Source organism: Polypterus senegalus, chromosome 12, assembly GCF_016835505.1.
Source record: "Polypterus senegalus isolate Bchr_013 chromosome 12, ASM1683550v1, whole genome shotgun sequence".
NCBI lineage: Eukaryota > Metazoa > Chordata > Cladistia > Polypteriformes > Polypteridae > Polypterus > Polypterus senegalus.
Genome location: NC_053165.1, coordinates 30,806,633 through 30,819,378, shown reverse-complemented (window position 1 = coordinate 30,819,378; position 12,746 = coordinate 30,806,633). Strand labels below are relative to the sequence as shown.

The 12,746-nt window shown below is 39.8% G+C and overlaps 1 protein-coding gene across 1 annotated transcript; it reads left to right on the top strand.

Annotated features, from left to right (window-relative positions):
• The first annotated feature begins 93 nt into the window (after nt 1-93).
• Nucleotides 94-11,335, top strand: LOC120540459 (thymus-specific serine protease). Its single transcript, XM_039771290.1, has 12 exons — nt 94-218; nt 1,942-2,120; nt 2,201-2,300; nt 7,644-7,773; nt 7,858-7,981; nt 8,066-8,143; nt 8,291-8,338; nt 8,509-8,769; nt 8,851-8,992; nt 9,292-9,471; nt 9,555-9,700; nt 9,838-11,335. Exons 1-12 carry the CDS (start codon nt 161-163, stop codon nt 9,901-9,903), a joined length of 1,512 nt encoding a protein of 503 aa, XP_039627224.1. The 5' UTR covers nt 94-160; the 3' UTR covers nt 9,904-11,335.
• Nucleotides 11,336-12,746: the final 1,411 nt, after the last annotated feature.

Here is a 12,746-nt window from a genome sequence, read left to right as displayed (position 1 = left end):
AGACGATGGATAAAATGAACAAGTGTCTTAAAACAACTGAAGAAAGCGAAACAAAAAATAAACCAGCCAATAGCACGAGAGCAGGGCGGTCTGTATCTTGTACAAAAATTGACGGAAGTCACGAGCCGGTGAGTCCAGTCCAGACCTGAGCCTTGTGAGCATGCTGCTGCGTCCGACTCTTTGGCTGCTGCTGGCGACGCTGCTCGGCGTTTATGGCGGTAAGTTGTTGGGAAAACGGCGGCAAGCTCGTAGCGAGAGGCGGGCGGACGGACGGATGAGCGGGCGCGCGCCCGTGTCTATGTATGAGCACGCGGGTCACTCGATTGGACTTCTCGCGCGGACCCCCCTTTGGAACAGCCAGTCCGACAACGATCACTCTAGTATTCGAGAAAGTCACCGCGTATAACAGCGTAGCCTGTGAGTTACTAACAATCGTGCGGAGTGAACGTAGACTTGTGAGATAGTAACAAACGTTTACATTGGCTTGGCACCGGTGAAGCACACAAGTTCGCAGAACCAGGTAGTAGACGAACAGGTGAGGTGCTGAAACACACCGTCAGGTGAGCCCAGGCCAGTGTTACTTCACAAACAAACATACAGTGGCTAAATGGAGACCGGGGCGTTACTATACTTAAAAGTTAATAGAGTGTACAATGAGCTATACACTATCAGCGAGGTCCAGATTGGGTAGGCTTGGGCGGACTGCTCAGTCTGCAGGGTCTAGTGAAACACTAGCAGACAAGCTACCGGAAGCCATAATCTACAGAGCCTAGTTTGACATATTCACATATATCGACATAACCAATAGACACCCCTGAAAAGTGCATTCTCCAATACTAGATGCTTCTCGAAAAGTGAGACAAACGGTCTCGACGGTATTGACTCACACACACAGATAACAAAGCTCAGTAAAATAATAACACACACACACACGGGCCAGTTAGATACAAACCATACGCCATCAGTGTCCGCTGAAGTACTGATGCACACATCAGATCAAGCGAGTCATTTACCGCAACGGCAGCTAGTGTTAGTTACGCGTATTCTAGACAGCAGCATAAGGCAGTGGATTACTGTCACACACAGATACATAAGAGGAACTCAGTGACCAAACATCACTCAATACGTTATTTGCTTTGTTGTTGAAGTGCTCCATTTTAACACCGTTTTTGAAAAAGTTAAAAAAAGAAGATCATAATCTCATAATCAGGAATTAAACTTCGGATCACTAAGTATACTGTATATGTTACTAAGTATACTGTATATGTTATCAACTCTACCACTGAGCCACCAAAGCCAAACATACACACACACACACACACACACACACTCAGTAGCATTTTATTATATAGTAGTTAAATTTCAAGTTAAAGTAGTTATATTTGTAAATGATGGCACCAGACAATAGTGATGTGTTTCATGTTGATTAGAACATGGAAGTAAGAATTTCAGTGTACTCTGTACATGTGACAATATTGACCCTAAGACAGAAACACATACAAACCTAACACAGCTAGGAATATGCCGTCAAGCACACAAACACACGGCTATATAAGAATCAAGAGTGTGCGCTCCATGCAAACTTCAACTCACTTAACCAGAGGTTGCCTAACACATTTTCTCTTGTCTGCTAAAACTCCAGTCAGCATGTAGTGCCTGAAAAAATGTATTGTCTCAAAAATGTTAGCACAACACCATTTAAATGAACAGACCCAGCAATGTAATCTTAGTTAAAGTCCAGTTTAAGGGTAAAACTATTCAGATAAGGGAGACAGACTTGTGTGGGCTAACAGTGTCTTTCATCATGAGATCTTCTTTCAGTTCTTCATCCTTTTTACTTTAACTCTACTCTAAGGCGGTCATAGTGCTTCTGTGTGTGTATGTGTGTGCATGTACACTGGATAGTTCTGCAAAATGTACTTTCTTACCACTTCCTTCTAGGAAATGTTTTTCGTCATATCCAGCGCCGGGTCTTTTTGTCCAAGGAGCAGGAAGCCCGTTCCCACTTAGCAAGGGGAATGCAATTGCATCTTGCCCCCCAGTTGAGCATGCCCAAAGAAATGATGCTGACTCAACTCCTGGACCACTTCAACAGGCAGGAAAAGCGGACATTCAAGCAGGTAAAAAAGTAGCTGATAGCCTTTGATGTAAACAGTAATATAGCACTAGCCAGCTGGTAATATACTGTCTCCTTCCTTAGAGATATTATGTGAATGATGCCTACTGGCAGAAGCCCCATGGACCTGTGTTTTTGTACATTGGTGGCGAAGCATCCCTCTCTCCATACTCTGTTCAGTATGGTAAGTACCACACACTGCCTATTTTTATTTAGTTTTTATGTTTCCTTTTGCCACTCTATCTCTTCAGTCACCAAACCCTGAACTAGATGTGGTCTGTCATGTAACATTTGTGCCTTAATATTTGAGGGCCATAGCTCATTATATTATATATGTGATATATTTCATTTACTGTCTACATGGGCTTATTTTTGGTATTTTCATTTTGATAGTTTATTAACCTGAGTTGCATGATTGTACAGTAGTTAGCACTGTACTTACAAGGACCCAAGTTCAAAGTCTGGTCTACTCACTGTCTGCGTGAAGTTTGTATATTCTCCCTGTGTCTTTTTGGATTTTTCCTGAGTACCTGGGTTTTGTCATATATCCTAAAATTATGCACAACTCAACTCTAAATAGACCCTATTTGAGTGAGCATAAATTATGTATGAGAGTGCCCTAGTCCTTTCTCCTGGATTAGTTGGTGCTTTATCTTTAATGCTTTAGGGCAGGGGTTCTGAAGTTCAGTCTTGAAGGACCTCAGAGTCTGCAGGTTTTTGTTCAAGCCTAATTGATTAATTAGAAGTCAATCCTTACCAATAGCAGAACTTTTTATCTAATTTTATGGTTTTAGTCACTCAGTCAGTCATTTTCCAACCCGATATATCCTAACACGGGGTCACGGGGAAGTTTATGGTTTGTTTGTGTTTTTAGTTTCCTATGTCATGTCATTTTTATATTGTGCTGTAGGGTTTTCCTTGCTGAGGTTGATCATTTGCATAATTTCTGGCTCAGGGAAGATATAACAATTCTCAGTTCTTCACTCTTTCCTCTTCAGTTTATTTCCAAATATGTTAGTAAAACAGATAATTCATAATGCACATACACAGGTGTGAATGGGACAAAGTTAGACTGTGAACTGCTGGCTCCTTTGTCTTTTGCCTCTCATTGTTAATTAGCAGCTGGTTAAGAAAATGAAAAGAAATGAATTATTTCTCATTGCTTCTAATTGCTGCATTTACTGTTAACTAAAATAAAGCACAAAAATGAGCCTTGAGCCATAACTGCTTCAACAGTAATAATTAGCTACAAATTAACAAATTAGGCTGACATATACACCTGTAGCCCTGGAAGACTGAACTTTAAGAATCCCGAGTTTAGGGATCACCCCAGCCCACTACCAGCATATATCAAAATAAATAATGCAAAATAATTTAGTTTATTTTTACTAATTATCTGGCTCACACCATTATCCCAGGCAAACTACAACATCTCAGATACAATTGGTTACATTTCTTTTATTTTTTCCAATTGGAGCACAAGCAGGTGAAGTGACTTGTTCATGGTCACAAAGTGTCAGTAGCAGAATTTGAACTCACAACCTCAGGGTTTGAACTCCAAAGCCTTAACCATTACACCACACTGTTTATATTAATCTACTTGTTTTGTTTCACACTGATGTAGTCTGTGCTCATTGTAGTCACTTTGCAATACTAAGTCACAGTTCCATCCATCTATTCATATATATAGCTAACCATTTTCTAAATTTGTATTATTCTTCAAAGTGTTGTGGTCAGCTAATAGTTTCTCTGGCAGCACCATATTTTAAATATTAATATATGACAGCTATCATTTTGAAATCCACTTCTTCCAATTCGGAACAATTCTAACACAACATAATATATCATTCTCAGACCAAATTCAAGTTCACACGGTGCTAGAGCATATGCTTTTAGCACTGTGAGCAAGGCAGCAATCAACCTAGAACAGGGTGCCTGTCCTTCACAGGACCATTCTTATGTCTTCTTCTTTGTCTTCTTCGTTTTGGCTGTTTCTGTTAGGGGTTGCCACTGCAGATCTTCTTGTTCCATATCTTCCTGTTGTCTGCATCTTGCTATGTCACACCCATCATCTGCATATCCTCTCTCACCACATCCATAAACCTCCTCTAAGGCCTTCCTCTTTCCCTCTTCCTTGGTGGCTCCATCCCCCAGCCTCTCTCCTCTGCACATGTCCAAACCAACACAATCTCGCCTCCCTGGCTTTGTCTCCAAACCATCCAACCTGAGCTGACTCTCTAATGTACTTGTTCCTAATCCTGTCCATTCTTGTCACACCCAATGCAAATCTTAACATCTTTGACTCTGCCGCCTCCAGCTCTGTCTCCTGTAATTTTGTCAGTGCCAGCGTCTCCAACCCATATAACATAGCTGGTCTCACTCTTGTTTTGTAGACCCTCCCTTTCATTCTCGCTGGTACCCATCTGTCACAAATCACTCCTGACACTCATCTATCCCCATTTCACACTGCCTGCACTCTCTTCTTCACCTCTCTTCCACACTCTCTGTTACTCTATACTGTTGATCTGAAGGATTTAAACTCATCCACCTTTGCCAACTCTACTCTCTGCATCCTCGCCATTTCTCTGACCTCCCTCTCATTCACACACATGTACTCTGTCTTGGTCCTATTGACCTTCATTCCTCTCCTTCATGAAGCATACAGTGGTGTGAAAAACTATTTGCCCCCTTCCTGATTTCTTATTCTTTTGCATGTTTGTCACACAAAATGTTTCTGATCATCAAACACATTTAACCATTAGTCAAATATAACACAAATAAACACAAAATGCAGTTTTTAAATGATGGTTTTACTATTTAGGGAGAAAAAAAACTCCAAACCTACATGGCCCTGTGTGAAAAGTAATTGCCCCCTGAACCTAATAACTGGTTGGGCCACCCTTAGCAGTAATAACTGCAATCAAGCGTTTGCGATAACTTGCAGTGAGTCTTTTACAGCGCTCTGGAGGAATTTTGGCCCACTCATCTTTGCAGAATTGTTGTAATTCAGCTTTATTTGAGGGTTTTCTAGCATGAACCGCCTTTTAAGGTCATGCCATAGCATCTCAATTGGATTCAGGTCAGGACTTTGACTAGGCCACTCCAAAGTCTTCATTTTGTTTTTCTTCAGCCATTCAGAGGTGGATTTGCTGGTGTGTTTTGGGTCATTGTCCTGTTGCAGCACCCAAGATCGCTTCAGCTTGAGTTGACGAACAGATGGCCGGACATTCTCCTTCAGGATTTTTGGTAGACAGTAGAATTCATGGTTCCATCTATCACAGCAAGCCTTCCAGGTCCTGAAGCAGCAAAACAACCCCAGACCATCACACTACCACCACCATATTTTACTGTTGGTATGATGTTCTTTTCTGAAATGCTGTGTTCCTTTTACGCCAGATGTAACGGACATTTGCCTTCCAAAAGTTCAACTTTTGTCTCATCAGTCCACAAGGTATTTTCCCAAAAGTCTTGGCAATCATTGAGATGTTTCTTAGCAAAATTGAGACGAGCCCTAATGTTCTTTTTGCTTAACAGTGGTTTGCATCTTGGAAATCTGCCATGCAGGCTGTTTTTGCCCAGTCTCTTTCTTATGGTGGAGTCGTGAACACTGACCTTAATTGAGGCAAGTGAGGCCTGCAGTTCTTTAGACGTTGTCCTGGGGTCTTTTGTGACCTCTCGGATGAGTCGTCTCTGCGCTCTTGGGGTAATTTTGGTCCGTCTGCCACTCCTGGGAAGGTTCACCACTGTTCCATGTTTTTGCCATTTGTGGATAATGGCTCTCACTGTGGTTCGCTGGAGTCCCAAAGCTTTAGAAATGGCTTTATAACCTTTACCAGACTGATAGATCTCAATTACTTCTGTTCTCATTTGTTCCTGAATTTCTTTGGATCTTGGCATGATGTCTAGCTTTTGAGGTGCTTTTGGTCTACTTCTCTGTGTCAGGCAGCTCCTATTTAAGTGATTTCTTGATTGAAACAGGTGTGGCAGTAATCAGGCCTGGGGGTGGCTACGGAAATTGAACTCAGGTGTGATACACCACAGTTAGGTTATTTTTAACAAGGGGCAATTACTTTTTCACACAGGGCCATGTAGGTTTGGATTTTTTCTCCTAAATAATAAAACCATCATTTAAAAACTGCATTTTGTGTTTACTTGTGTTATATTTGACTAATGGTTAAATGTGTTTGATGATCAGAAACATTTTGTGTGACAAACATGCAAAAGAATAAGAAATCAGGAAGGGGGCAAATAGTTTTTCACACCACTGTATCTCCACTTCTCTAAGCTCTTCAACCTGCTCCATACTCTCATTGCAGATCACAATGTCATCTGCAAACATAATAATCCACAGGAGTTTAATTATATTTTGTTTGGACCCATTGCTGGAGGTTCATAGAATCAAAACTGAAAAGTTACCTATACAATGATGTGCAACATTTTCATGCAGGTGCATAGCACGACTGTTTACTGTATTACCCAGCCTCTAATGCATGCACAAATATTTTACAACACATGACAGAGCATTTTCACTGTATTTGATACTGGAGACTATTACCTCTGTAAATCCCTTTTTATTATGATCTCTATCATCAATCGGCTATATGTCACAAGGAACACAAATGTTAACATAGGCAGCATATGTTTGATTATTAAAATTTTTGTACACACACTGGAGTTGACTTTGCTTAATTTTCTGCAAACTACAATATGATTCTATCTGTTGAAAATATTCTTTCAATATGTTGCAAACCTGAAAACTTATATGAAAATCTTTATTTCCCAATAAAGGTAAAGCCAACCTCAATACAATCCCAAACTGAAACAAGCTTTCAGGTAATGCTGTAAAATAGCACACATCTGTAGTTCAGACCTGACAGCATTGAACAATTCAAAGTAATGCACAACTGCATAAAAGTGTTCCACGTGTGAGGTGCAAATCGGGCAGGGGGAACAAATCAGGTAGTGACAGTTTTACTAAATGTGGAGTTTGGAGGATGGTTGGAAAGGGCACTTGATTAGCATGGGGAAGAGTGGCCAGACATTGGAGAGTTAGAAAGGAAAGCAGGAGGTAAAGGGTGTGCTTAGCTCTTGGGCTGTTGTGTAGTCAAGTGAGAAGTGGGCACATGTGACTGCCCAATGGATAGTCAGTCCATGGGTGATAACCAGAAGGTATTGGGTGTTTATTGTTTACACTACCGTGTACTTTATTCTACTTCTAATCTAATCCTTTCTTATTTTTATAGAAAACACTAATATTTCCTCTTGTTGGCATTTTGGCTTCATTGGTGCCCTTCTTGATTTGTGGATGGCCTAAGAGTGTCCGCACTTTTTGACAAGGTCACTTAAGGCCACTGAAAATGACTTTTCTATGTGTATCATTGTGGTAACCATCACATTAGCTATACAAATACATTTTAAATTAAGTAAACTATTTCTTAACATATGAACAAATTCAAACTTTGTTAAAAGACAGAGAGTTTGCAGCTTTCTAGTTTAATATTACTTTGTGTTTCACTTTCCCTTGCAGGACACCATGTTGAGATGGCACAGCAGTATAAGGCATTACTAGTTGCTTTGGAGCACCGGTATTATGGAGTTAGCCTTAATGAAGATGGACTGACTGATGAGAACATTCACTTCCTGTCCAGTCAGCAGGCGTGAGTTTTGGCCTCAGATATTAAGGTTTATACAGTATAATGCTTTCAACTTTCTTATTAATTTGTTGTTCTCCTGCCTTGCAGGTTGGCAGATCTTGCTTCCTTTCATCTCTTCATCACTCAGCAGTACAATATGAGCAACAGCAACAAGTGGATCTGCTTTGGGGGCTCCTATCCTGGTTCTCTGTCAGCCTGGTTCCGACTTAAGGTGACAGATTTGGTTTTGTTGGACGTTATTCAAGTCTTTTGCCCTGTTTTTTTCTAACCAGTGTACCTTTCTCTTTTCTTTCAGTTTCCACACCTAGTTTATGCTGCTGTATCATCATCAGCACCAGTCAGAGCCCAATTGGATTTCACTGGTTACAATCAGGTATTGGTTACTGAAGGAGTGCTATATTTAACACAGTCCACGGTCCTCCATTTTGTCATTTTTATGTCTCTCATGTGAATAATACCCACTTGTCAAATTTCATTTTCATCTGTTCTTGTATTCATTCATAGTTATAATATTTTTCAGGTAGTGGCTGCCAGCCTGTCCAATCCAGTAGTTGGCGGCTCTAAGGAGGTTAGTAGTGCTCCCTTCATTGTTAGAGTTAGGGTAAAAGGGATTTTCGTATTTCTACTGGTTGATTTTTAATGGCCTGGCTCTCAAAATACGACGCTTGTGGGGAGCATAAATTAACTTTAGGCATGCCTGTAAATTGGTAGTTGCAGTAATAGACTTCTCTTTTCCAGTGTCTCCAGGCTGTTCGAAAAGCATTCCAAGTTGTGGATAAGATGCTTGAGGCTGGAAATCTTTCTGTGCTGGAGAAGGACTTTTTTTCCTGTGGAAATCTTAGTCTGCCAGAGGACCAGTCTCAATTAGTCTCCAATCTGGCAGACATTTTTATGGGAGCAGTGCAGTATGACCAGGAGATTACTGGAAGCAACATTGCAGATGTCTGCAATATAATGACCAGTGGACCCAGCTACATACAGCTTATTCGAATCCTTCAGGTATGTGCAATATCATCTTCCTGGTGCATATCCACTGTAGAGTATACTATGTCTAACACTGTCCTGGCTTTTCTCCCTAAGAGGTACCTGGAGAGGGAAGGAATTAAATGTCTGGACAATTCATACCAGATGGAGCTGCTTGTCATGCGTAACACTAGTTTATCTCCAAGTGGTGCTGGAGAACGACAATGGTACTATCAGACCTGCACAGAATTTGGCTACTGTGAGTGTTGTTCATGTCCACCCTATCAGTCTATACACTTTCTTTTTAGAGAGAGAGAGAGAGATGTTCTTGGCTGCAAAACAGAGTACGTGGAAAAGAGTGAAAATCACTAAGACTTGTATGTAAGTGTATGCATGCGGTTGGACTGAGTAGACTTTCTATGAGAGAAGTCTGCAAAAATAAAAATAGATGACAGGACCTTACAGTTTGTGATGCAGGCATTTGAAATGGATGAAGCTCTCATGTGAGACATAAGTGAGACAATTGATTTTGTACCTGTGCTTCTCTTATCATTTCAGACCAGACTTGTGAGGACTCCCGATGCCCCTTCTCTCCTCTTATGACACTGCAGTCACAGGTACAGCTCTGCCAGGAAGTCTTTGGTGTCCCATTGTCCAGTGTGGATGAATCAGTGCATTTTACCAATGAATATTATGGAGCTGACCACCCGAAATCCAGCAGGATCCTCTTTGTCAATGGTACATACTTATAATATGCAACTGAATTAGTTTTGTCGGTTTCCTGGTTCTTTTTCTCACTGTACCCTCTTAATGCCTCTTAGGGGATATTGACCCATGGCATGCACTGAGTGTTCTTAGCAACCAAAGCAGATCTGAGTTGGCCATTCTTATTAATGGGACCTCTCACTGTGCCAATATGAACTCTGCAAGGCCAACAGACACCTTTCCCCTTAAGATGGCACGATTGGTAAGTAGTATTGTTTACATGTGGAGATTACAGGGAATTGTTACTTGCATGAAGTGGAGCCTCTCCTGTGTAATTAAAATTTAGTTATGTGTGTACATCTAAATATGTATATACTGTATGTGTATTTATTTATCTAGGAAATTGCAAATCAGGTTGGCCGCTGGCTCAGAGCAGCTCAGGAGGAGCTGTCTAAAAGTGACTAAAAAAACACAGCCTCTGAGGACTTTAATACTACGGTGGTTTACAAGCAGCTCTTGGGCAACAAAACTGTTAACAACAATGAATGGCATGTGGGTATTGCAGTACTTTGATGGCTGTTCAGGTTTGATATTGGTTTTTGCTTTTTCGCATTTTCATTTTTTTAAACAGATTTTAATTATTATTCTTCATGATAGCCTCAGCATTCCAAAGGATGTTTACCGCATTATTCAGAATAATTATGACCTTGTTTATGGTTATCCTGGGCATCTTTTGTCACCTAGCCAGTATGAAGAGACGAGCCCAGACTTTCAAGAGTCCACTTTTCTCCAATAGCTGGATGCTGTACAATAGGTTACTTTTTGTGCTCATAGTAATGTAAAATGATACACAATCTTTTTAGGTGAATTTTGTATATTTTTTTCAAAACATACTTTACTGCTGTTTGGCATTACTGTAATTAACTGAATAATTAGGCATTTTGTTTGCATACTTGCACACCTCTTAGCAGAGTCCTACAGTACATTTCAAATTATGCACTTTTTCCATTTTAATTACTTCTGTGATGTTCAGATATACAGTGACTTTACAATTTATATGTTCTTGCTAGATTAAGATCTAACTTTTTTCAAAAAATATTTGAAAATCTTGCTTATTATAAGTATGATGCTGGCTGTTTGGATCATTTTGATTTCTGTATGTTGAGCTTGAAGGGATTTATCAGCAGTAAATGATTAAATATTACTGTCGGTAATTCTCTTTGAACACTGTTAAAACATTTGTGTCGTTTTGATATATATGTAACCTTTCCTAAAACTACTGAGGGTATCAGTTTCAGATACTTCTATGTCCTCAAGTGGTGTTCTGGGATCAGGTGAAGACCTGCTGATGTGTCCATTTTAGTGAAGTGTATTTTTTAACTGTTACCTCCCTCCACCCCCTTCATCTTCACAATTTGCCTGCATTCAAGCTTGTTTTAATTTACAAAGTGCCTTTTGTTGTTGCCAAAAAATGCCTTTACAAAGCAGTTAATGGTATGAAAAGCTTCATGAGCTTCGGCCTCTGTCTGTACTTGTTTTGTGCTTTGCTTTTAATTCTATACTAAGAAATATTTGAGATTCATTTTTTCTCTGAAAAATACTGACAGAACTACAATTTGTCAGCTAAAAATTTGTGTTGCTGATTTTGAATCATGAGAAATGCCCCAAATCTTAGTTTTCCTGTGGATCATACAGTATCATCAGCTAATTCAAGAATGGTGTTGTGATTTAAGCAAGCTTAAAACTGTATCATGCCTTAAAGATAAGCTGGCTGTCACACTAAGAGGAACTCCTTTCACATGCCGATCACATGGAATAAAGCACATAGCCAAAGGCAAACCAATCTAACTGGATTCTCAAGGACTGATCATGCAATAAAATGGGAAGTTGAAGAGTTTTTTACAACAGCATTTTTATTTTTTATTATCTGGCGTATGTTATAAGAGCAGTAATATTTGAAAGTAATTTGATAGCATTTGGTTCTTAAGGATTCATTCATTTTATTTTAATATTTATATTCCACTTAGGCGGCTCGGTGACGCAGTGGTAGCGCTGCTGCCTCGCAGTTAGGAGACCCGGGTTCGCTTCCCAGGTCCTCCCTGCGTGGAGTTTGCATGTTCTCCCCGTGTCTGCGTGGGTTTCCTCCGGGCACTCCGGTTTCCTCCCACAATCCAAAGACATGCAGATTAGGTGGATTGGCGACTCTAAATTGGCCCTAGTGTGTGGTGGGTGTGTTTGTGTGTGTCCTGCGGTGGGTTGGCACCCTGCCCAGGATTGGTTCCTGCCTTGTGCCCTGTGTTGGCTGGGATTGGCTCCAGCAGACCCCCGTGACCCTGTATTTGGATTCAGCGGGTTAGTAAATGGATGGATGGATTCCACTTTCTTTTAAATAATTGGTGCTCCTGAGTATGGACATAGTTTTATCTTGTATATTAGACCAAAGTTGTGTGTATGCTTTAGTAAAATAATTTTAACTTTATTAAACTGCATCATGTTCAGGAGAAAAGAAAACTCCAGTCTTCTCTTACATATTACAATTTTCAGTCGCTGCTATTTGTTTTGATTTGGTAAAGATTTCCTTCTGTATGTTGGGAAAACAACCCAATGAATATTTTTTTTAAATTTTAGTAAATATGATTTATGATCATATATGTTTTGCATTTTTTATTTTTCCTATATATACCATAGATATTAATATTGGGAAGGTAAATATTTTGACTTTATATATTCAATGAATTTACATGTATTATCCCTGTACAAGATTTAACCACTTTTAGAGTGATGTCTTTCTATGTCTGTGTGTCCGTGTGTGTCACGTTGTGAGTCTGTGGACAGGATAACCCAAAAAAGAAACTACTTAATCCAGTCGAATGGTAACATTGTTTGTTACTTTTTTCCTAGGATCCCACACCAAATCGGTCCTCATAAGCTTTGAAAAAGTGTTTGTTCTTGACAATAATATTTTAAACCGAGAGAGTATAATATCAGATTCTTCCATTTTATTGCAATTACTGAAATACTGCTGTTAAATATTTTACTATGAAAATCAGAGGTTTATGTAGGGAAGGTCATGTTCTGGACATGTACATTTATTTTTGTTTGTTTTATTGAATAAACTAGGACAGCTTAGTGATACAGCATTTAGTGTAGCTGCATCAAAACTCTTGAATCAGAGATTGATTATTAGCTCTGTTATTTAAAGCCAAGTTTATGTTCTTCAGGTCACTGTGTTGATTTTCCATTTAATGAGGTTTCCCCTCACACCCTAAAGACATGTCTCTTAGGTTAATCGACAGCTGTAAACTGAA